General features: G+C 43.6%; 1 protein-coding gene across 1 annotated transcript in view; it reads left to right on the top strand.

Annotated features, from left to right (window-relative positions):
• The first annotated feature begins 4,437 nt into the window (after positions 1-4,437).
• ANKRD33B (ankyrin repeat domain 33B) overlaps positions 4,438-26,256 on the top strand; it is a 47,774-nt gene continuing 25,955 nt past the window's right edge. Inside the window, exon 1 of the mRNA XM_086742008.1 lies at positions 4,438-4,845. Coding sequence (XP_086598134.1) covers positions 4,438-4,845 — 408 coding nt within the window. The remainder of the gene's footprint in view (positions 4,846-26,256) is intronic.

The raw sequence follows: 26,256 nt of genomic DNA, 5'->3' as shown, positions 1-26,256 counted from the left end.
CTCAGGAACTCCAGGAACCAGTTTGCTTACATCCATGCTTAAATATTGTATTGAGACTAACTTCAAGCAGCTGGTTTTTGAAGCTGCAACCAGACTGTTTTGAGGACCAACGCAAGGCTTGGAGGCAGTAACGCTGAAAGCACAAATTGGTATCAGTCTGTCTCCAAAAATCAAAAATATGCTGTCAGGAAAAAGCAATACCCTATCTCCTTTAGTGCCTTGTTTCCCTCAGTGCCTATGTTTCCTCCGTGGACACCCCCACGGTGCCTGTTGGGACCTGTGGCACGGACCAGGTTAGTGTCGGTGATGCTGGCTTAGGTCATGCCACTAAACCCATTCCCTGCATTGGCCTTTTGGAGGCCCCAGCTCCTCTCCAATCTGTGAAGATGGGCAGATTGCTCGAGGGACGCTTCCTTGTGCTCTGAACACTTCACTTGACTGGCAGCTCCGATGGAAGTGCCCTGCAAGAGAGGTCCAGCGCCCACAGAAACACCTTCTATACATCTCACAAAAAGAGCTTTTACAAGCCATTCCACAGAGAGAGAAAGGAAGGAAGCGCGACAGCCCTTATGTTTCTGAGTGTGGTATTGCTACGACTGCTTGTCCTGCCAGCTAAGGGACAGGCTGCTCCATCCTTTCGTACGCTCCCAGCACAAACCTGCAAAGCAGTGGATGAGGAGCCAAATGGCTGCAGAAAAACCTATCTGATGTGCAATTGAGGATTTATAAAACCCTTGAAACCGCGTAAGTTGCCAATTTGTGGGAATACACCAGGAAGGTGCATAAAAGCTGTAAATGCCTTACCAACAGTTGCTAAACTAAGCCTCAGATCCTCATCTGGTAGATTGTTACAGGCAGATAAACTAAGCAAGACAGAAATATCCTCAAAATTTCAGAAGTGAGTGCATAGATGTCAGATGGGTAAAAATAAAACATAAACAGGCTTCTTGTTAATCAGAAATTTCAGATGCCTAAACAATGTAAGCAACCAAAACTAAATATTTTTTAAATTTATGTGATTGAGGAAACCAATGCTTTTGTTCTGACCAGATTTCATTTTTAAGAATACTGGCAATAACTTTCAGTGTGTTGTGAATTTTTTCCTTAGGTTAAATAATTGAATGTGAGAAGGACACATAATACTCACTGACTCTTCAAACTAACTTTACAATTGCTCGTGAATCTCATTAAATCTCAAGCTCAGAACTGTTTATAAATTAAATAGCTTACAAACTGTAATGAGGCAAACTGGGGGCAGCCGATGCTACAGTCATTCCAAAAACTGATTTCTTCAAGAGAAGCTCTGTTTGCATAGGGACAGGTGGGATCTGCTCTGGATATTTTAATTTTTCTGCCTTGTTAATTCCCAGCAATAAATTTTTATGAGATACTGATGATGATGATAATGACTAATAATTCTGGGCTATTTGCTTTAAGATTATAATCTTTATTTCTTTGTTTTTATTACAAATTTTATAAATACCAGCATTTAACTTCAATGATGTTAACATATTTTCTAGATGAAAGGTTTGAGGCTGTCTTCTTGCAAATGCCATGAAAATGGCTTTTTTTTTTTGATAGTTTGAAACAATTGGTAGGCTTATTCTATGGCCTTTCTTCACACTGTTTTAATTTGATTTGCACACTGAAGCACAAACGACTAGAAACCCTGTTTGCCACGTAGAAGCTGTGTCACTGAAAGAACTGAGAAACCAGGCACGATCTATTTTAAATCTATAGCTGTGCCCAAGCAGCCTAGCCTTGGTGGGAGCTTCTACACTCACAAGATAAACGGCTGCAGCATCATCTCAGGGAACCATGTAACAGTTTATGTCCAATTAGCTGCACTTTTCTGTGGTAGCTTATTGTCAAGCTGCACAGAGATTAAATAGTTTGAACTCCAGTCTCAACGGCAATTGTAAAAGCAAAAAAAATTCAGTGGCAAACACAGTGTCTGCTCTGTACTAGCCTGACACCTTGCTTTGAAAGCTCAAGCCACGTAACACTACTCTTTGAGAGAAGGGATGAAAGCATCAAGCCCAGGCGAGAGAAAACAGGTTTTGTCTCGGAGGTCCCTGCAGAACCACTACGGCTGCGGGAGCAAACTGATTCATGTCTTCTCCATTAATAAGCTAATAAGGTAAACCCTGAACAGAAGATAAAAAAAAAAGCATGATTTTCAGAATCAAACATTTTTTTCTTCTATTGCTATAACTGTTATTTCCCTCTAGTTAGAATGAGGATTTTTCAGGTGGTCTTTTTGGATTTTTTTTTTGCTATTCAAAGTTACTGCTCCCTGCATCTTTGTTAACATATTTCATACAAATAAATAAAAAAAAATCTGGTAAATAAAGTCAACCTTTATTCTTGTGACAGAAAAAAGCAAGTATATTTGTTGAATCATTTCTTACAGATGAGCTGAACCTTCACCTCGCAAAATTTTCCTTCCCCTCTAGTCAGAATTAGGGTTTTTTACTTTTCTGCTCTTCAAAGTTACTAAAGCCAAATGTCTTCCTGAGTTTTTATGAGTTCAGGCCGAGAACAACACAAATGCTCCCCACCAGCTGCAGGGTCTCAAGGAAAAATAAAGTTCTTCCAAAATACTAGTGCTACTCGAAGAAACAACATTCTGTTGAGCAGATCAGTGCCCGCACTAACTGAGTAGGAAACAAGAAGTTAACTGAATGGAGCCCTTAAATTTTGTGAATGCAAATACTTAACAGATTGATAGGCAATAAGGGTAAAAGGTTAATCCTATGGAGCTGTCATGCTGCAGGTAAAGCCAACTCGGAAGCATTTGATTTGGGAACATGCACGTAGAGCAGTATCAGAGTTAAGGACCTTCACATAAGGGAATAACCGGAGACTGGCAGCATCAGCATGAACGTGGTTGGTAACATATACGTCAGCTGTGATCTCAGAGGTGTCTGGAGGTGAGAGAATAGTTTAATCTCCTTTCTTCCCAGTTTAGCTTCTTTGCAGAAGCAGCCAATCAGGGCGCTATTTATTACTAATTCTGATTACAGATAGCCGCCTGCTAGGCGCTGGACTAACCCCACCAGTTAGAGATCAGCAAGAAGCCACTTTTGTATCACCCGTGATGTCTGGTTCACACGATGTTTTCTTCAAACGTGGTAAACACTTACTACTCAGGCCCCTTTACTCACATTTTACTCCATCCGTACCTTCTTTTTATGAAAAAGAGTGTATCGTGGTCTACCTCACCTCATGCAGAAGTACCAACTCATTTCTCTCCCATCAGACAGAGAGGGACTTGCACCCTGGACATTCACCTGCTGAAGCATGTCCCATGTGTGAGGTTTGCTTCAGAGTGCTGTTGAAGAAACTCAGTATCCTGTTTTGTTGGCCAAAAGGCTTTCCCCCACCGTTTCCTGCCAGAAAACAAGGCTGATCCATGGCTTTTGAAAGGGAAAAAGGTTTCAGGAGAACTGTGACAAAGCAGGAGCTCACTTTGTACATGCCTTCCATAAGAGCATGTGCCTGACACCTCTACAGTCGGTAAACTGTCGGGGCTGCGTTATGTGATTTAATTAGTTATTGGCTTTAAAGTAAGCTCTCCTGCAAAGCATTCAAATTCCATATAATCGTTTGCCTTACTGTCAACGTTTATTTTAAAAAGCTGAATTCTACACAGGACAGTTATCTTCCTGAAAAGTTTGGCACACAGGGCTGTAACCACGGCTTTCGGGCGCAGGCACCCTCTGCCCCAGCCGCTCTGGCTCCCGCCGGCCCCATTCCCCTCGCCTTTCCCACCCACCCGGGGGTGCGCTTGCGGCGGGCCATCTCCCCGGGGTGGGGAGGCGCTCTGGAAATTCGGGTCGTGTGTGTCCCCCTCTGCCCCTCGCCGGTTGCGCCTCGTGGGGGGTGGGGGAAGCGGCGGCGGCAGCTGCCCGCTTCCCCCCCCCCCCGCGCCCCGCCTGCGCTGGATCCGGAGCCCCAATCTCCGCGCAGAGATGCTGAGCGGATTACGGGCCGGGAGTTCGCTCCCTGCCTCCTCTCCCCAGATTTGCCCTGCCCGCCGGCAAGCGCTCCCTGCTTCACCGCAGCCGCCGCCGGCCGTAAGCGGGCCCGGCCCGGCCCCCGCAGGGGAAGCCCAAAGCAGCAGCATGCCCCGGCCCGGGGGCGGGGGGGCCACCCGCCAGAAGGGCCCGAAACTTGCTTGAAGAGGGGTGCGGAGGAATCCCCTTCCTCGCACCAAACCGCGCTGCGGGTGCGCACGGTAGAGAGCCGCAGCTCCCGGCGGGACAGCGCTCGGCAGGGCGGGGGCTGCCGGGGGGGGCGCCGGCCGCCGTGATCGCCCCCCCGGGCATCGCCCCGCGGCCGGCGGGCCAGGGCGGCCCGGCGGAGCCGCTGGCCGGGGCGTCGGGCCCCGCTCAGGGCGGGGAGAAGGCTCCCGGGCCCGGCCCCGGGGCCGGCATGGTGCTGCTGTCGGGGGACGGGGAGCGGGTCTGCCCCGCGCCGGCTGCGGGGAAGGAGATGCCCAGCGCCGAGGCGCAGAGCAGCCCCGAGGAGGGGGCGGCGGGGGTCGCCGCCGAGGGGCTGGACGAGGAGGAAGAGGAGGAGGAAGACTGCGAGGAGTACGAGGACTTCTCCGAGCTGCCCGACACCTGCAGCATCGCCTCGGACGATTCCTTCTACCCGCCGGGGGGGCTGGAGGACGAGGAGGAGGAGGACCGCTGGTCCCTTGAGCGGGGAGGGAGCGACAGCCCCGAGGAGCTCAGCCTCTTCCGAGCCTGCTGCACCAACAACGCCGTCGTGCTCAAGGCGCTCATCCGCCAAGGCCCCGAGGAGGAGGAGGTGCGGGAGACCGACCGCAACCGCCGGGTGAGCAGACCCCGTCCTGCCCCCCTCTTCCCGCCCCCCGCCGAGTTCAGTTGGGCTCAGCCTTCCCCTTTGCGGGCCGGGCCGGCCCCTGCGGTACCTCACGCTTTTCACCTTGTTAATATGAACAACTGATCAAAGCTCGTGTTTTCTCTCTTTTTTTTTTTTTTTTTTTTTTTTTTCCTTTAGCCCCTCCCGAAATGTAAGCTTGCTCCCGGTTCCTTACAACGCCAAGCAGGGCTTGGTGTAAAATCAGACTTTTCGGAGTTCTCCTGGTGTTTGTTTTGTTGCTGGTGGACTATTTTGGGGGGTTGTGTCAGTGCAAGGTTTGTGGTTCAGTTACTTAGTTAATTGCAGGGACAGAAGCTTACTTCACTAAATCAGAAGGTGAAACCTTATGAAAGATTTCCTGGATAAAGTGTAACTGGGGCGTTTTAGCAACAATAATGATGATTAGCAACAGCAGCTCCTCTCACTAGTATTACTTCAGTTTATATTAAAACTGTGAAACTTCTACTTGCAGTTTCCATAAACAATCTCCAAAAAGTTTTCTGTTATTAGTTTATGAGAGGAATGTTTTGAAAGAAAGCCTAAGCCGTTTTAGTTGGGCAAGTGACTTGTACATTCTGGCAAAATAAGTGATCTTTGCATTGAAAACAACGCAGTAATTTGGATTTGGGGCTGTTTGGAGAGGGGCTTTTTTTTTGTGTCTCAGGTGTATGTACTTGTTGGATTTTCCCCACAAAATAGTTTACTTCCCCGCCAAAGGATTGTTTTTAATACAGATTTTTAGTGATCTGATTTACAGTGAGCTTCTGAAAAAGATACAAATAGAAAAAATTGCATTAACACATCTGAGGGGGCAGCAACCTATGGCATGGGGGTGGGGATGAGCAGCAGAGGGTGGAATGTTTTAAATCAACTTTTCTTCCCAAACTAACATACAGTGTGGTTACACTCTTAGTCGGTAACATGTGAGATCCAAACATACGTTACATGAGAATTTGAAAATCCTGCAGATACATCTGTCCTGTACATGAGGTCTAGGCCCAAGCTGGAGCCCAGGCCCAGCCCTGGCATGGCATGGACACTTGCCTCCGCTGAGGCCCAGCGATGCCACGTGCCTCAAATGTGTGACGTCGGGGAAGGTTTGACCCCATCATATGTGTGGCACAAAACACTAAGCGTCCCATGGCTGTTCTTTCTGAAAGGGTGGCCGTCCCTCCCAGCGGAGGGTAGGCCGCTGGCTGAGGCGTCCTCCGCCTTTGGGGCTGGGGTCGTGCAGAGCTGCGTCAGGGGATGTGAGCATGTTCAGTGTCGGCGTTGGCGCAGCAGCTCCTCATGCAGAAGTGATCAGATCAGGATCGTGAAAAGGGTGAATTTACCTAGTTGAACAGCCCTCCCTTCACCATCCTGTTTCCCAAAAAGCAAGTTACTTTTCTTCATCTCTTTAGTTCCCCAGAAAAGAAACAAAATCGTAGCTTGAATCTGAACTGAAAGTTCCTCTTACTTATTCATACTGTCAAAAAAAAAAAAAAAGCAAACTTTTCTCTATTTAAGCAAATATTCCATTTGACCTGAAATTAAACTTTGACATCAAATTACCTTTTCCTCATTTTTGATGAAAACAAATAAGTTCTGTAATTCAGCAACTTCTGGAAGCCTCATTAATGACGTGGGAGATATGAGTTCAGTTTCTTCTTCTGCCTGAGGGAATATGAACCCTCACAGCGGTACAGAGCAGGACAGTCTAACTTTTCTAGACAGATGTGAATGGGATCGGGGCAACCTTTCTGCTGGGAAGCTGAAAGGTCAGGCGTGACGGCAGTCCTGAAATCCCCTCTTTCCGGGGATGGGAGCAGGGATTGGCCCCACAAGCTGGCCTCCTGGTTAAACTACAGTCTGTTCTCCACAGGCTTTCAATAAAACGTAGAAGTAAAACATTGACTCCTCTTCTTTTTTTTCCCTCAGCCAGCGCTGTTCAGATAATCAGGGCAAATTCACATTATTTTACAACACAAAACCACCTTTTTCAGAGAACCTTACCTGACAAAAGAGAAGTTTCACTCAGGTCTTTTATCACCCTTTTGGTGGAATTTTTGCAGCTCTTGAATTTGCATGTCATAAAAAAATCATTGGATATTACCCATGAACAAAACATAGTTTTACTGCCAGAAAGTAACTGAACAAATTATGTACACCACTTGTGCTAATGTAATTTTTCAGTTGCTGAAATTTGTCTTGTTGGCTTTCAGCATCTTCTTTCACCGGGATAATGTTTGTTTACAATGTCTTCTGGCATGCATTCATGGGAAAGCATCTTTTTTAGATTTTATTTTACACTGTGAACAAATAAGCTGAACTTTTCTTTCTTCTAAGGTTTTGTTTCTTTTCTGTGATGCAGGAGAAAGAAGGAAAAATAACTTGCTTTTTGAGAAGTGGAATGGTGAAGGGAGGGCTGCCCAACTGAGTATATTAACTATTTTCACAAACATGATCTGATAATCTCTGTTATGGATGTGCACTAAAATTCCATTTTCACAATTTAAAAATGTTTTTTTTTTCAAAATAGACAAAACATGTAACAGGTTATGGTAGTAAGATAATACTATATTTTGGTTCTGAAAGTAATTAAATTCAACTTGCAAAACATAGCATGAAAAAGAAACTTACTAATGGTGAAATTCCTTAAATGGTTTTGGGCACAAAGAGCTGGAGTTTTGCCATTGCTTAGCTTTTAAAGTTTTACCTCATCCCTAAAGTCTAAATGTATAAATTTAAGGCGCAGAAGGAACTATTTCCAAAAAATACTAAGATCCAGAGGTAACCTTACTTATTTTTGTCCATGGTTTTTGTTGAAATACATCAATTCTCTCTTTTGAGTCAATTTTCCAAGCCTGGATAGCATCTTGTCATAGGGTTTCTGCAGAGATGTATTTTTCCCGTGCTCCATTCATGAGCTGCCAAATCTCCTGCCAGGTACACTTTTTCATTAAATTCACTTTCCTGCAGTAAACTAGACTCCTCAACATCCGATCTATTAGTCACCACATATAGCCTGAAGACTGGTACCTTCCCTGTCTCGTTTTCATTACTGTCGAGACAACAATAGCTGATATATCATTGTCTGCATAGGATCCCCAAAGGATGGATCCCTGCATCTTCTGTGGCACTGCTGTCTGTATATCGAGTCCCAAAAGACTGAGTCAGTACTGCTCGTTTCCTCTCCTTGCCAAATCTCATACAGAAATATTTGGAAAACAACTGTGACAACATATAATATACTGATTGCAGATCACGCAGGACTGCCTCTCTTTCATTAATGATGTATTTACCTGCCTCATCCTGGCGGTAAAGAGGGATTTGCAAATATATAATTTGCAAAAAATAAATTCGTGCCTCCAGTGAAATCTCCTGACCTGACCGAGACCAGAGTATCATCTGGGTAATGATGCTGCTTTTCACCGTGTGATGTGGGGACTAGTTTTGCCTCCTTACTAGCCACATTTCCAGAATTTCAGGTATTTGCATCTCATGAGTTTAACATAACTTAATATTAAATTTTGCCTGGTGACCAGGATTATAGATACTCAGAAAGACAGAATTTAAAAAATCTGGTGTTACCTAACTGCAGAATGCAAGCAAATCTAGAAATTTGCCATGACAATAGAGAAGGCAATAAGGGATGGGGGAGACAGAGAAAAGAAGGCAAAGAACATTCCCTTGCCAGATTGGAAATAATCACTGCAGCTCATCCTCAGAAAGATTTTGTGTTAACTGTCCATGTGGTATAGTCTGTGTTAGTAGCTATTCTGTAACTCTGTATTTTAGAGTTGATATATGTGTGAGAATATTCTACTGTAGTCTTTTTCAGCTTTTCATTTTTTATGTCATTGTTCAAGGAGTCTTTTGTCCAGTTCTGCAGATAACTAGGAAGCAATTTGCAGTTAAACAGTTTATTGTTGTAAGTGTATCATTATATGGTGGGGATTGTACATTCATGATCTTCATTTTGCCCCTTAAAAGGTGTGAAGACAAAATAATCTATGTGGCTCAGCTTGTAAGCACTTTCTTCTCCTTTCAGAAAATATTCCTAAATCCATAGACAAGCATAGTTAACTTTTCCCATTAATGCTTTATGCAGGATGCTGTTGATCAGTGCTGCTCTGGAGTGTTTTCCTTTCAGGCACAGTAGTTCTGCAGCTCCATCACCACATGGGCCTGGATTTATTTCTTTGTTCCTCTCTTCTTTGAGGCTGGGGGGTTCACACTGTGGTATAGTGGATGAATTGGGAAGATGGTTTCCCTGCTCTCCTTCTCTCCTCAGCGGAGAGGAGTGGGTTTCTCCAGAGAATGATGTTATGTCTATGTTATGCTCATGTTCTAACTGCTGTTCCCTCACCCTCTGCCAAAAAGCCTTCCTCTACTAACTTTTCAGAGAGTCTGCAGAGACTGAGCACGAGACTTATCATTTGGGCACAATGAACACCTCCTGACAGGGCAATTTGAGGCAAAAATGCAGGCTGGATGGAGAATGGATTGACAGCAGCCCTGAGGAGAAGGACCCGGGTGTGCTGGTGGATGAGAAGCTCAACACGAGCCAGCAATGTGCACTTGCGGCCCAGAAGGCCAACTGCATCCTGGGCTGCATCAAAAGAAGCATGGCCAGCAGGTTGAGGGAGTTGATTCTGCTCCTCTACTCTGCTCTGGTGAGACCCCACCTGGAGTACTGCGTCTAGCTCTGGAGCTCCCAACATAAGAAGGACATGGACCAGTTGGAGAAGGTCCAGAGGAGGCCCACAAAGATGATCAGAGGGCTGGAGCACCTCTCCTATGAGGACAGGCTGAGAGAGTTGGGGCTGTTCAGTCTGGAGAAGAGGAGGCTCCAGGGAGACCTTATAGCAGTCTTCCAGTACCTCAAGGGGGCTTATAGGAAAGACGGGGAGAAACTCTTCAGTAGGCCCTGTTGTAATAGGACGAGGGGTAATGGTCTCAAAATAGAGGGAGGTAGATTCAGATTAGATGTTAGGAAGAAATTTTTTCCACTGAGGGTGGTAGAACACTGGAACAGGTTGCCCAGAGAGGTGGTAGGTGCCTCATCTTTGCAAACATTCAAGGCCAGGTTGGACAAGGTTCTGAGCAACCTGATCTAGTTGCAGGGGTCCCTGCTCCTTGCAGACTAGATAACCTTTGAAGGTCCCTTCCAACTCAAACCATTCTGTGATTCTATGATTTTGTGGACAGGCTGTGTTGGAGAACATCAGCAAGGGACCCCCCTGAATCGAACAGACCTATTTCTCTGAATGCAACCTAGGTTTCTTTGTGTGTTGTTGGCTGTAAAGGGACATTTCAGATTGGCAAGGCAAAGCAGCCCCATGGGCTTTGTACTACCACAGTGAGACTGCTTCAGGCAACTCAGCTAGTTTAGGGAGCATTAACCTTCAGAGTTTTTCACAGAGAGATGCACAGTGAATCCTCTGTGGAGTTGACACCTGAATTTGTCCTTGCCAAAGGGGCTGTGCTCCTAAAATTGCGACTGGCTGCGAAGGACAGGGAGCCAGTTGTTCAGTTCCCATTCCCGGGTGAGGGAACATTGTGCTGGATATGCTTTTCTAGAAAGTAGTGTATCACAGAAGGTACCAGAGCTTGTGTTATACTCCATTAACCTATTTCTATTATTTTTTATATCTTTGCGATGCTAACTTGTAAAAATAAAAAATGAGGAGTGCAAGATTTTGTAGTGAGGGATGAAGATCTCCCTGTCACATATTGCTTTTCAGTTGTCATGGCACATAGCATAAGTCATCCCATGTCGGAAAAAGGATTTGAAGAATGTAATCTGCTACAGTGCTGGGAACTTTTTTCATATTTTCATAGGCAGTTTCAGTTCCCTCATATTCTCGTATTCAAGGTATTCTCATGGGAGGGTTTGTATCAAAACTTCACATCACAACACTAAACCACAAAAGGGAATTTTTTTTTTTAGGGTGGAAATAGTTTTAAAAAGACCCTAACAGCAAAAGTAATCTAACTTAAATCCTTCAAAAAAGTACAGAAATACCCAAGTGCACTAAAAAAAAGTCCCTGGAAATACATATGTGTTTAAAAAGGAAGTGAGTGAGCAAGGCAAGGCAAGGAATAGTAGATGTCAAAATACAGAAGCTGCTCAAAACAAGTTGGGAACCCTTCAGCTATTGTTGTTGCAACTCAAGGAAAGCCATTAGAAAGGAGCAGATAGAGCATGGAAAATCTGAAGTCAGTGGGCTAAAGAAGGAATTCGGTGAGCCAACCAAAGCGTGGTCCAGATTGATGTGGATAGACACTTGGAAGCGTTGTCGGAAAAGCGTGGGCAGGTTAGCTGTCTGCCTGCCCTTGTCTGCGTTTGTCAGAAGTGTTAGGTGAGTAATGTAAATCTGGTACAAGAATGCAACTTAACCGAAGAAGAAGTACATGCACAGACCATGATTTCTATGGAATAAAGAGAAAAATTATTAGGGATGATGAGGGTGCTTAGACATAAAGAAAGGAAATGCAGGTCTGTAGCAGACCACTGGAGATGCATGACCAGACCTACTGCATCCTCCGTGCAGTTGACAGGTAGTAAGAAATGGTTTGTACTTGGTGTCAAAAGCAGCATTAGCTAACAGATGTAACTCTTTCTGAAATTGATAGATACAGATTTGAAGACCTCATCAACATGAGAAAAGTGTACAGATTTAATCGAGTTTCAAGTGGTAGAGCTTTTAGAGAAACCAGATGAAGAGCAATTTCCTTGAAAAATGTTGACAAATTGCTTAATGCAAAGTGTATGGAACAGCAGGGATGTTTCTAGCCTGATGTTAGCCCAGAAGTAAAGGTCATTGCAGTCTTTTGTTCTAGTTTAAGAAGTGTTTCACCTTAGTATCTTAAATCAAGCATTTGGACTTGCAGAGCTCCTCAGAGATGCAGCAATGATCCTGGTTACCCAGCTGAGCACAGGATGTAATAAAATATAGTTGCACTTAAAATTGAATGATCTTCTAACAAGACTGGTTGTCTGTTGTCATCAACAGTTGTGACATATCTATAATGCTGACTTTAACAGAATATGCCTGTAACATAGGTAAGAAACGTGACCTCAGGATACTTACTGCATTTTTCCAGGAGAGTCTTTGAGGTTATTTCACAGTGCACAATGTGACACTGCTAATTCCTTTATCTCATTAGGAAATGCAAATTTATATTTATGTGGAGAAATTGCTCAAAAAGGAATATTGGCACTAATTTTCTCCCTTAAAGATTCCTGAAATTTTATTGAGGCAGAAATTCAAGATTTACATAAATTTGGGAATCTTGTAGCTTGGTATTTTAAAAGGGTTATTTGGAAGTAATGCGTAGGCATTGTAGATATCTAGGCAACTTCAGATAAAAGTTTTGCAATTTTTTATGCTGAAGCTGCAAAAAAGAATAGGTTTAAAAGAACTTAAGAGGGAGAAAGGTGCTGAAGTAACCACGTGTTGACATTGCTTGGTGGCTTCAGGGCAGCCTCAGGGAAGTGGGCTGTTCTCAGTGGTTTTTGAGGGGTGCTCCATCTGGCCTGGCTTTGGACTGACAGGCCTCAGAGACAGAGAGAGCCAAATGTGCTGCTTCTTTCCAGAGTGTAATCATATCTGTGACAGAATTTGTGTAGCACGAAAGCTGTCAGAGGTGTTCAGTACTTCTTCCCAGAGAGGAAGAAGGCAGGGACTTTGAGGGAATGGGCCCTTGGGTTTTGGTTGTATTTCCAGTTCACCCCTAAGCAGAAGCCAATCACAAAACTTGGAGCTTAAAAACTATTTTTGGTATGAGTAAGTTTAAAAGGGGCATTTTTAGAGACCCTACATCTGGGATGTGGAGAGCATAGCTGTTGCAAAGTGAGAGTCAGAAGCTGAGAAGGAGAGGGCATCTTCCATTAGTACAACACTACACAGAGGTTCACAATCCCGAAAGCCTTCAGTTGCTGTTCTCGCTGCTTTAGGTGTTCCATGCTGTGTCTATAATCATTAGCAGATTTTGTCTTTTTTAAAAGAGTATACGATAAGACCAAAACCAAACCAACCTGTAGCTTCATGCTGTTTTGTAGTGGTGTTCAGTTGTTCATTTTTGAGCCATTCAATCAGTTTCAGTGTGCATCAACATATATAAAGAATGTTTGACTCTATGGAGAAGCCCTGTATTGTTTTGATCCTAGCAGCATCACTGGTACCTGACATACCCACATACATACTAATGGAAGTAAATCATCCCTGTGCACTCTTGTTCTTCTGTCTTCCCCTCCTCAAGGGCTAAGATTTCTAACCTACAGAAAAAAAAAAAACAACCTTGTTTCCAGTAGCACTTCTCCATAAGCCTAAGGTAGCACAAATGCTTGGCCTTAGAAGTGTTTCAGATTTTTGGGTAAGGAGTGCTGCTTGCATAAGGGTACTACTCTGTGTAGAAATCACTTTTCAGGCTTCATGTCCAATCTGAAACAAAGTGCATGCCAGTAGCCTTTCTCAGGAAGAAAACGAAAGCTGAAACAGATGGCACCGCTAAGAAGCACCTGATTGCTCTGAAGAATGGCATCCAGTTGAGTTTCAGTAGCTTGTAGGAGCTACTGGGCTTCAAGTATGTCAGGAAAGGACGCAAGTCCAAAAGATCCCAAATTCCCAAGTTCTTAGCTCCAAGCTAAGTACCTGTAAGTTGTTGTCTGGTACCTCAGCTAGCAAGGCTTTGGGTCTCGAGGCAGAAAGAAGAAATGGTCCCATCTCAGGCACCGGACTCAGAGCTCTCTGCTAAGAAGGGCCACAGGAGTTCAGGTGTCAACTGTGAGGGACAGCAGATCTGCAGTGCCACATCTTTCAGCGTCATCAAGAACTTAGTGTTGAGCTCCCTTCTTGTCCTTCGTTCCTGCTAGCACTGGAAGCGACGATGCAGGCTGTGGCTCCCAAAGAACCGGAATCAGCGCTGCCAGGTGGAAAAGCAGGGATGGGGATGCTTAGCCCCTCATTGGGTAGTGCCCATTTCAGAGATGTGAGACTTGCTTGCTTTTCCCTCGGTCAGGCTTGTTGCTGGGTTTCAGGGGACATTTTTGAAAAGGCTTTTGAGATAGGTTCACTTTGGCATGTGCCACAGGAACCACTCATATTAATTTTAGTCACATGGTCTTGTGTGTGTGCTTGGGAATAATATAAACTGTGAAAATAAATGCTAACAAATATTGAACAAGGAGTAATCAAAATATCTATTTGGATCTACCCAGATGTTTCAGCAGGTACTATTGAATTCAAAATCTGTTCTACTGCTCAAGAAGAGAGAGACTGAAAGATAAAAAAACAAAGCCCTATTCCACATTTTGGTAATGGTTACTGTGTAACAGAGACTCAACAAAAATGAGGTGATTTATCGTAATACTATTTTGTGTTGGTAGTACTTAATCCTCACAGAATGATAGTGAGACTGAGCAGAAGTCTTGTATGACTTTACAACTGTTGGTTGCTTCATGCCAGATCGGCCTAATGTGGATCAGGTTTGTCTTAAATTATATTTCATTAAAATGTATTTTTCTTCCTCTAAAGAAAAGACTAAGACTCACTGTTAATTGTGAAATAAAGATTGATTTGAAAAGTGTCAGCAGCCTTTCACTTGCAGAAGAGCCCACTAGATGAGCACGGGCTGCGTGTGCATTGCCAGAGGAAACCATCTCTGGCGTGAGAGCGTGTCCACCCTGCTCTGAGTTAGCCTCTCTGGAGTGGACCAACCGTGTCCATGCAGCTGGAAATTGGTCCAGGTTTTCTCGGAGTCCCAAGTGGTTCGCCTAAATTGCCTTTTTTTTTTTTTTTTTCCCCCCAGGCTTTTCAATTCATAGTGCCCAAACTAGTATCATTTGAAAGGACTGGTGGGATTTCCTACTGTGTTATGGTTTTGGAAATCATTAACTATGCTGGTACTAAAATTGGTATAATACCTATTTGCAAATGCTCTGTACTTATTTCAGATATGAAGAGATAGCTTTCAGGTAGGATGGCATAGCTAATATGATGCTCCAGTTTTTCCCAAATTGGTGGTTTTGTCATTAATTTTGGTACCTTTTCCAATTCTCATACTTTGTTTGTACAACTCATTCTGTTCTGGGTATTTTTTTGGCAATTAATATAAAAAGTATATTGCCTGCTAAAGATTTTTCTGCATATTCTTCCAGTATTGCCTGTCGCTGCTCTGTGGAATTAGATTTTTCTTTTGTGGCTGAGGTATAGTGGCACAAAGGCCACTTAGTGAAAACTACTGGCAGATTTTTTAAATAGAAAAGAAAATCTCTGGAGGATGTGAAAAGAATGAAGAACTCCCACGGGCTTTGTTGGAGACAGGAGTTCACCTTTAACGTTTTCATAAATACTGTTACTCTCAGAAGGTTACCTTTTAAAATTATTTAAAATGTTATGCCACATAGGTTTGAATTTACCCATTTCTAAGGGTTCTTTCATTAAAAACAAAAATGAGAACCCTCCAACCTGGGCTGAATATAATCCTGTAGCATACCCAGTGTGTCACAATAAGAAATAATTAAGTGCTGTAGGAAGAGGACGGTTGTCACAGAGTCTGTAGTTGCACATCTGGCAGGGAATTAGCAATTCATATTGTACCCACTGTGGGAAATACCCACGATGTGGAAATAGTTCCCGTTTTTCAGTTCTATTATTTTCTGTTATGTCTGTTAAATTCCATGGGGAGCAATTTGAAAGCAAGCTGATGCAAAATGGGAATGACTCACAGTCGGGCTTTTGTTGCTTCACACGTTTCGGACATACAATGTTGCGAGCCTGATCCTATAATACCCTCTCACGTATGTGGGTTTTGTTTTGTTGTTTTGGTTTTTTTTTTTTGGTCTTTGGCCTCTATGCCTCTTAGTACATGACGCCCAGTCTTTGGGACAGCCTGTGTGTAGACAGACCGACTGCTGAGGATGAGAGACGCTGCCAGGAGCCACCCCAGCTCACAACCGGGCCCTTGGGGCCGTCTGTCTCTGTTACTACTGGAGTAGCATGCTTCCACGTAAGCCATTGTTACTAGCTTTCTGAAGCGGAAAAGTGGCAGATAACTGAACGTACTAAATACATTCATAAAAGCAACCTCTCCGGGAGTATTTGACTTTTTTTTTTCTTTTTTTTTTTAGAAAACCTATGTATCTTGCTATTTGTAGCTCATACGAAAAAAGGCTCAGCACGCCTGTTTACCGTTTGTTTGGGAAACACAGGAAGGGTAGCTATGTATTCATAAAAGTCTCTTTAGGTGTGGATGAAAGGAAAGGGAAGACTCTTTAGAAGGCAGTAAGGTACTTCTGCATATCTAGAAGTATAATATAAGAATAAAAAGCTTATAAGAAAGATGGGGAGAAACTCTTTAGTAAGGCCTGATGCGATAGGACAAGGGGTAATGGTTTTAAAGTAGAAGGAGGTAGATTCAGACTTGACATAAGGAAAAAAATTATTACAATGAGGGTGGTGGATGCACAGGTTACGCAGAATGGTGGTGGATGCCCCATCCCTGGAAACATTCAAGGCCAGGTTGGATGGGGCTCTGAGCGACCTGATTGAGTTGAAGATGTCCCTGCTGCTTGCAGAGGGGTTGGACTAGATGACCTTTAAAGGTCCCTTCCAACCCAAACTATTTTATGATTCTGTGATTCTATATAGGTTTGATAAAGGTTTCAAGAAAAGGCAGAGTCAAAGCACATGTCCATAAAAGATTTCATTTAAAATATTTTTATTTCTGCAAAGAAGTATTTCCTCTAAAGAGCACAAAATAGCACAAAACAGCAATAGCTTGTTAGTCAAAGAGTATAGAATAACAAGTGTTGGTTGATATTGGAAAATGAAATACCACAAATATTAACGAAACCTTAGTGTTTAGACTTACAAAGCTCTTACAAGATGGTAAAAAAACACAAATACAGTAGAAGAGTTTTCTGGTTACACTGAGACAGGCGGTACCACATAGTAAGTGCCAAGATGTACGGAGCATTGTTCAGCTGTGAAGCAGCAGGTTTTTACCCTGCCTTGCTGCAGACACTTCATCCCCACTCTCTTAGGCAAGTCCTGCCTGCACGGGAGACTGGGCGGCCTAAGTGTCTCAGAGACCCTGCTCTGTAGTTTGATGGGGGAGTGAAACTGCCTGCCATGTCATGGGTCACAGGGAAAGAAAACACTTCATTTCAAGGTCCCTGGGAAAAGAGTGAAAGCTTCTTCCTCGTACCCCAGGGAGAGAAAAATCAGTGCAATCCCCAAGGCAGAGACCATCCTGCAGCCTGCGAGCAGGGGCTGTGCAGGAAGGCTGGGGCGGCTCTGGGTACCCCATTAACCTGCTGCCACCACGAGCCAGCGGGACCAAGTCCACACCGGCCTGCATGCTGCTGTCATTTGTGTAGGGTGGGACTGAATCTTCCTCGCCACCTCTTTATCGTGTACGGAAACGAGGCTGTTGTTGGTTGTGCTTTGTTTTGTTTTACTGCTCTGCTGCTGTACGGGCCATGGGCATTTCCCAGGCCGGACCATTCTTCCTTTTGTGGGGATGCAACAGGGATGCCCATGAGTGAAGATACTCTTGAGCAGAACTGGCTGTGGAATGGGAACCTGAACCAATAACTAGGTACATGATAGTCTTGTCAGTACCTTACTTGAATTAAAATTCAACATGAGCGGGCAATGCACCCTTGCAGCCCAGAAGGCCAACCGCATCCTGGGCTGCATCAAGAGGAGCGTGGCCAGCAGGTCGAGGGAGGTGATTCTGCCCCTCTACTCTGCCCTGGTGAGACCCCACCTGGAGTACTACATCCAGCTCTGGAGCCCCCAACATCAGAAGGACATGGACCAGTTGGAGAGGGTCCAGAGGAGGGCCACAAAGATGATCAGAGGGCTGGAGCACCTTTCCTATGAGGACAGGCTGAGAGAGTTGGGGTTGTTCAGCCTGGAGAAGAGGAGGCTCCAGGGAGACCTTATAGTAGCCTTCCAGTACCTCAAGGGGGCTTATAGGAAAGACGGGGAGAAACTCTTCAGTAGGCCCTGTTGTGATAGGACGAGGTGTAATGGTTTTAAAATAGAGGGAGGTAGATTCAGATTAGATGTTAGGAAGAAATTTTTTCCACTGAGGGTGGTAGAACACTGGAACAGGTTGCCCAGAGAGGTGGTAGGTGCCTCATCTTTGCAAACATTCAAGGCCAGGTTGGACAAGGTTCTGAGCAACCTGATCTAGTTGAAGATGTCCCTGGTCCTTGCAGGGGGTTTGGACTAGATGACCTTTGAAGGTCCCTTCCAACCCTAACCATTCTATGATTCTATGATTCTATGGAAATAGCATGTATACAGTTCACTGAATTCAGATTTCTCGGTGCATTTACAATGCTTTTCTCCATACAAGTTCCCATGAAGTGTAGTGGATCCATTACATATATGTGGAAAACTCCCTGCAAACCCAAGATAATTATATCTGACAGGCAAGAGCTGCCTTACTAAATTACCTGTTGCAATAAAAGTAGTTGCCTGAAGACTTTGAAAAAGTTGCTTTTGACTTTTAAGAATGAAAGCAGATACCACAGTCCTTTCCCACCATGCGTTACCTCACCATCATCGTGTTAGTGATATGACATGAAGCAAACATTTCAATATTTAATACTCATATGAGACATTTTAGAAACAGTAAGCGATATAAACATCCCAGGACATAAAGAAAGTAAAAAATAGAAAGGGACATGGTGAATAAATGTCAGCCTTTTTCTTAAACTGTTAAGTGGATGGTGACCATACTTGTTCATAGTTTTTGTTTTCCATTTCATTTCACTTATGTAAATTTTTACCTTTCTCACTGCTGCAGGTGAAGGAAGATCTTAACAAACCTTACTCTTTTTTTTTTTTTGCTACACTGCAGCTTTTCTGCACAAACCTAAGTCACCTTAATTCCTACTGAATTAAAAATAAAAGCCAGTGGAAACTGGCAGCTTCGCAGTGTATCTCCAGATCAAGGCAATTCAAAAGAGTGATGAAAATTTTAGTAGAAGTGATAGGGAAACCAGAAATTACTTAGAAAATGGATTATATATTCTCTGAAAATATTTTAAATCTCTCTAAGCTTATTGGAGGTTTTGTCCTTAAGCAAATATTTAGGCCAGAGACATCTGACACAGAAAGGCACGTGCTGATGAGGTTCCTCATGGCACAGACAATTTAATATGAATGAGTGAAGATACATGGAAAGTAAATCAGTAATTTTCAAATCTGATTGTGAAAGCTATTTTCCTTGTACATGAGCTTGAAAAAAAGAGAAGGAAATCATAAGTCTTCCAATAGAGGCAAGACCTTGATATTTCCTCCCTGTTCTTTCTAATATCCAGCTGAGTAAGATTTTTTTAAGGAATGGGGATGGGAGAAACCTGACTCAAAAATAGAAAGGATCATAACTTGAAAAAGAGTTTTCTCTGAAATCATTAAGGTACACATCTTCAGTTTACTGCCCCTGTATGAGTCATTGCCATTATGTAGCTGATGGAATTTCATCTGACCTGTATGTCCTTCTGGAGGGGTGCAAGGGGTTTTTGGTTCTTGCTTGGTAGTGTTGGGCACAGGCTGGTGGGCTTCTGTGGCAAGTGGCAAGCTCTCTGTGAAATAAAGGACTCAGAGGCTTTGAAGGCTACATCGTTAGCACATCACTTCTTGCCTTTTTGGAACTGAAAGTATTAGTTGGACATTTCGTTTCTTTGGCAAAAGAATGGGGTGGGAGAGTCAGTCCTGGGAAAAGAAACATTCAGCACTGGATGATAAAATGCACATTAGAGGAATTTTAAAAATGCAGAACATAAAATGTAGACTGGTACATTTGCTTCTAGAGATAATGGCTGAAGAAACAGTTACCTGTGTAGATTTGGTGGTAATGAAGGACAGAGTTTGTGGCTCCTGAGTCCTGTGTCTATCCACAGGGCAACAGAAGACCCAGCTTTGGCATGCCTTGTGCTGCTGGTGTGCGCCAGCTCGGCTCTGCGCGGAGACAGAAGGTTTAGAGCTGCTGAGGTTTAGTGTTCTCGGATGGTGGACAGATGGATTTAAGGATGCTCCTCAGGGTCTGCTGCTGAAGGAGGACAGCTAGTGCTCCACATACTCAGTTATGATGAAACAAAAAGAAGCTAAATGACAAAAAGCTGTAGACAAAATATTTACCATGTAGCACACTGATTATCTTGGGTATATTTAATAATAAATCAACTCTAAAAATGCCAGTCTTTTGGTTTTGCCTCAGCCTCCTGCAAAACTGCTCGATTTGTCCATGAGTGTGGCCTATGAGTGATTGTTAACGGAACAAGGAGTAATTTTATAAAAATGTCTGTTATTCATTTATGGGGTGAAATTGTATTTTTTTTTTGTTCAAGGTAATGTATGTAATAAGGCTGCATAGCTAAAAATTTACATTAGGCATGTCATACATTGCTAATAACAAAATGTCAGATTTATAATGAAATATTCAGTTACACGAACAAGTACTATCTTATTTTTAAATGCAGAGATACCTCTTCATCCCAACTTTTTATTCTTATTATTGATGTTTACTGCTAACCACCCTACGCTTATGCAGAGTTTCCTTTTCTATCATGCTCTTCATCATAATGAAATAGAAAAAATTCACAAATATTAATGTAATCTTCTTTGCAAAATTTCTTCAAGGGAAATGTCTTTCTTTGCTCCTATCTCTTAGCAAATTCCAGTGCATTGGAGTTGGGCACCACAAAAATGAAGAAAATTGTGTTTACAGGTCATGTCTCTACTATTTTAAATGGACAAGTCCACTTCAACCAAAGGTCCTCATTTACCATACAGGAATCTCTGCAGTTGTTGGTGTAACTTTGTTTATATCTTTAGTAGAAAAACTTCCAGTTTTCTGAACTTGCCAACCTTTTTACTTAGATGTAGCTTTCTAGCAGCAACAGATCAGCCATGACAGCTTGTGTGACCTAATGCTGTACTGAGCTGATGGGAAGTATCCTCCTGTAGCAGAAAAACAGAACATCCTAGAAAGCAACATAGGCAACTGATGGATATACAGGCCCATTTGCTAATTCAGTAATTTTTTCAAGACATGAATAATATGGCTGCAGCTGAATGCTTAGTTATGTGAAAGTACTAGTCCAATGATTGCTATGATGTTTGGTCAACATTGAATGCAGTAGGATATAGTCTTCTTGTGAACAGTAACAGCTGTCACAAACTGAGATGGTGTGTGTCAAGTAGCCAATATTTTTCTGTATCCTTTTATTTTCTATAAAGGTATTTATTTACAAATCTTCAGCTGGAGAGATTAGAGAGCTTTTGTGAGGAGTCTTTGGCATAAGAACATGTTTATTTTCTTTTAAAAGCTGTATGGCTTGCAGCCACTTAAGCAAAAAAAAAATTCCTTTTTTTTTAGGATATAATTTCCAACTGTACATTGAAAATTCCCTATAAACTGGATATTTTTTTTTTTGTCTTCAGGGGCCTGGAGTGTCAGTCAAAGGTCCCTTAGTAGGTTCAGATACTACTGTCATTAGTGAGCCTCTATCAAGAAAAATGCCATCCTGCAGTCAAGCAGTGTCTTGAAGTACCAAAAGAATCAGTGCCAGACTTGTAATTCTTCGGCTGCTGTGGGGCACAGATACGTGCCAAGCTCGCTGCAAACAGCTCTGAAAAACCCCATCAGATGTATTTGATACATCCTGCTTTTCTGGTAGCATGTTTCTTTTCAGCAAAAGGTGTTCTTTTGTTAAGAATACTGTTTTAGAATCATAGAATCATAGAATGGTTAGGGTTGGAAGGGACCTTCAAAGGTCATCTAGTCCAACCCCCCTGCAAGGAGCAGGGACATCACTGACTAGATCAGGTTGCTCAGAGCCTCATCCAGCCTGGCCTTGAACATTTCCAGGGATGGGGCATCCACCACCTCTCTGGGCAACCTGTTCCAGTGTTCTACAACTCACATTGTAAAAAATTTTTTCCCTAATATCCAATCTAAATCTACCCCCCTCTATTTTAAAACCATTACTCCTTGTCCTATTGCAACAGGCCCTACTGAACAGCCTCTCCCCATCTTTCTTGTAGGCCCCCTTGAGGTACTGGAAGACCACTATAAGGTCTCCCTGGAGCCTCCTCTTCTCCAGGCTGAACAGCCCCAACTCTCTCAGCCTGTCCTCATAAGAGAGGTGCTCCAGCCCTTTTATCATCTTTGTGGCCCTCCTCTGGACCTTCTCCAACTGGTCCATGTCCTTCTTGTGCTGGGGGCTCCAGAACTGGACACAGTACTCCAGGTGGGGTCTCACCAGGGCAGAGTAGAGGGGCAGAATCACCTCCTTTGACCTGCTGGCCACGCTCCTCTTGATGCAGCCCAGGATGCGGTTGGCCTTCTGGGCCGCAAGGACACATTGCCAGCTCATGCTGAGCTTCTCATCTACAAGCACTCCCAAGTCCTTCTCCTCAGGGCTTCTCTCAATCCATTCCCCTCCCAGCCTGTATTTGTGCCTGGGATTGCCACGACCCAGGTGCAGGACCTTGCACTTGGCCTGGTTGAACTTCATGAGGTTGGCACGGGCCCACCTCTCCAGCCTGTCAAGGTCCCTTTGGATGGCATCCCTCCCTTCCAGCGTGTCGATGGCACCACACAGCTTGGTGTCATCGGCGAACTTGGTGAGGGTGCACTCTATCCCCCTGTCCATGTCGCCGACAAAGATGTTGAACAGGGCCGGGCCCAACACGGACCCCTGAGGGACGCCACTTGTGACCAGTCTCCACATGGAGATTGAGCCGTTAACCACCACTCTCTGAGTGCGGCCATCCAGCCAACTCCTTATCCACTGAGTGGTCCGTCCATCAAACCCATGTCTCTCTAGTTTAGAGAGAAGGATGTCGTGCGGAACAGTGTCCAAAGCTTTGCACAAGTCCATGTAGATGATATCCGTTGCTCGACCCTTGTCCACTGATGCCGTCACCCCATCATAGAAGGCCACCAAATTGGTCAGGCACGATCTGCCCTTGGTGAAGCCATGTTGGCTGTCACCAACCACCTCCTTGCTCTCCATGTGCCTTAGCATGGGTTCCAGGAGAATCTGCTCCATGACCTTGCCAGGCACAGAGGTGAGGCTGACTGGCCTGTAGTTACCTAGGTCTTCCTTATTTCCCTTTTTAAAAATTGGGTTATGTTCCCTCTCTTCCAGTCATCAGGGACCTCACCAGACCGCCATGATTTCTCAAATACAATGGCCAGTGGCTTGGCAACTTCATCCGCCAGTTCCCTCAGGACCCGCAGATGGATCTCATCAGGTCCCATGGACTTGTGCACCTTTAAGTTCCTCAGATGATCCTGAACCTGCTCTTCGAGTACAGTGGGCGGTTCTTCATCCTCGCAGTCCCTGCTTGCACCTTCTACAGCTTGGGTGGCGGGAGAAGAGCTCTTATCGGTGAAGACTGAGGCAAAAAAGTCATTGAGTACCTCAGCCTTCTCCATGTCCCGGGTAACTAGGACACCAATTTCCTTCCGGAGGGGGCCTACATTTTCCTTGGACTTTCTTTTGTCCCCTACATACCTATAGAAGCTTTTCTTGTTGCTTTTTATATCCCTGGCCAGATTCAGTTCTGTCAGGGCTTTGGCCTTCCTCACCTGATCCCTGGCCACTCGCACAGCCTCTTTGTAGTCCTCCCAGGCTACCTGTCTCCGCTTCCACCCTCTATAGGCTTCCTTTTTTACTTTCAGTTGGTCCAGGAGCTCCTTGCTCATCCACGCAGGCCTCCTGGCCTTTTTGCCCAACTTGTTCTTTGTCGGGATGCGCCTCTGCTGAGCTTGGATTTAAATGTCTACTATGTCTCTCACAGATACAGGTCATTAAATTAAAAAGTAGATTGCTTATATGAACTCCTGGAGTCCTCAGGACTCAAGAGAAGCTATTTTGCAGTTTATCCAAATATTCTCCAATTTTATGAGGTAGAATTGTTTCACTGCAACTGTTCTATAGAGTGGATATATTGTATTAATGAGTTAGTAGCTTTTTACAAAGGCAGATAATATCTAGTAATTCCAGACATTTGAATATAAATGTGAAATTACTCCTCTCTCTTTTTTCCCCCCCTGATATTTAATTCTATCTTCTTTACTTCAAAATCAACAATATGTTAATGTTCAATCCCTCCCTACGTTTCTTTATTATTGAGATGAATGAGGTGCATTCATTGGAAGATGAGATTCTTAGATCTAAACACAGAGGCCAAATATGCTTTCCTGCCTTTATGGCGTGGAGCCAGACACTCAGCTGAGATAAACAGGCTGGTCACAGGCTCCGTATAAGAGGAAAGACTGCACCAAGGGCAGACGGAGCCTCTCTCAGCTCTTTCCACTAGGTAATGGCATTATGCGTGTGTGCTGTATTTGCTTATTAAACTCAAGCTGCAGTATTGTAGTTGACTTGAGACAGATACGATGATGCTGCTGTATCTAACTTGGGCATTCTCAATATGATTTTCACCTTTGCCAAACTATCTGCTCATACACTGCTACCTATTTCAGCTGCAGTGGATGATAAATCCTTATTTAGCCAATTTAGATAATAAAACAGAGAAATTTAAAATGGGAATGCACACTTTAAAAAAAAAAAAAAGCTGCTTTAGAACTATCTTCTTCGGGATTTTAAGAAGCTGAATCCACAAAAAATAGCGAGCTACCAGAGGAAAAAATATCCCCTCTGAACAGATTAATTCAATGTCACAGTATGTGTTTTCTCAAACAAAAAAAAAATCAGGCTGGGCCTCTTGCAGATAAGCGTCATTGTGGATGAGCCCATTCCCTAAATACAGTGCTAAATTAATCTGAGGCTGCTTTCTAGGACTTGCAAGCCAGTAGCAGCAGTGGTTTTGATACAGCGGAGTTCTTTTCTCTGAACTTTCAAAAGTGTAATTCTGCCTTTTGTTAGAACAGATGCACTTTTCACAGGGTGATGCTAAACCTGCAGGAAGGAACGTTCCTTAATGGGAAATCTGAAGCACACTGGATTTCCTCTCCAGTGGCTGCATGCAGCCTGTCAGTTAGTTTATTCCTAAAAGAGTCAGAACTGTAGTTTGATGGTTTTTATAGCAGGAGTTAGTTCTTGCTCTCTAACCAGCCATTAACATTACGGAGTCGTCAGTACTCGTAGGTTTAAGTCACAAGAGTGCAACCCTCTTTGCCCTTGACCAAAGCATGTTTACATAGAAACAGAAAAGTCTACCTGAAACATAATCCACATATTCTGCTGTAATTTAAAATGTGATCATAGTCATCAGTGTTTCTAATAGCTATAAAACATGAGAAACCAGGGCATAAAATTCACTGTGCATAAAAAAAATGACTGTGCATTGCTTGAAAATTGCATACTTTGTTTGAAAGTAATGTTTTCACCCAGAACTGGAAATCTCCAATATTCAGAAAGTGCAAATTTACCAAGGCAGTGTTTAAACAGTTACAGTTATTAGTGCCTCACCTCTCTTTGTGGAGACCCACTTTTCAGTGCAATTTCTAGAGCGCTACTAATTAGCCACGCATAGGTGGGAAAGAGTGAAAGAGTTCTCATGAAGTCAGGAACCATAGCACTTTTCCTCCAAGTTTCACAAGCCTAAATCCAAGTAGTAATACCTAAAAAAAATCCAGGTTTTGGCCTCCAGTGCCACAGTCTTCTGTGATATTCTGCAGAAGCTGCATCGCATGGAGCTGTGGGATTACAGGGTTGCAACCCTTTAGGATCAGGAGAGTTGACACTAATCCATACATACTGAAATCCACTTTAGGCCTCTGAGTGAAAAATAGACACCTCCCATCAATTCACCATGGATGTGTCTATTGCTTTAAAAGTTTATTTGTTTTCTAAGGAGAAGCAGGAGACTTTTTTCATATTTATGCTCAAAGAACTCTTTTGCCTTGTTGGAGCTGGCGAAAAACTGGGAAGGGGCGTAACTGAGATGAAAGCCGATCTAGGTAAAATCAGATGCATATCCTAGATAAAGGAAGCTCTTTCATTGTGGAAAACATAATTAAAGGCTTTCAAGAACCTGGATGCTTTAACATCTGAAGAAGCATTGCTACTTGCACTAGTTGATGATAATCTGAAGAGACAAGCTTAATGAGATCCAATCAGTAGGATCTTTGCTTGATAGAAGTAAAATAATAACACCTGGTCCAGCTGGAAAACATTCTTCATGTCTACCGATAATATTTCAGCATACGTTTCTTCCTGAATTGAATTTAGCTTGCATTTTCATGAGCAACAACTACTGATTGTTGTTACCACATTATCCTCTTGCTTGAAAAGAGGATGCTGACTATTCCTATGTGATAACACATCTAGAGCGAAGCATGTAAGGGGAAGCCTGTACGCTAACACATTTTTGT

Source organism: Chlamydotis macqueenii, chromosome 2 (assembly GCF_036417535.1).
Source record: "Chlamydotis macqueenii isolate bChlMac1 chromosome 2, bChlMac1.mat, whole genome shotgun sequence".
Classification (NCBI taxonomy): Eukaryota; Metazoa; Chordata; class Aves; order Otidiformes; family Otididae; genus Chlamydotis; species Chlamydotis macqueenii.
Note: the sequence above shows the minus strand (reverse complement) of the source record. Positions and strands in the feature narration are given on the sequence as shown.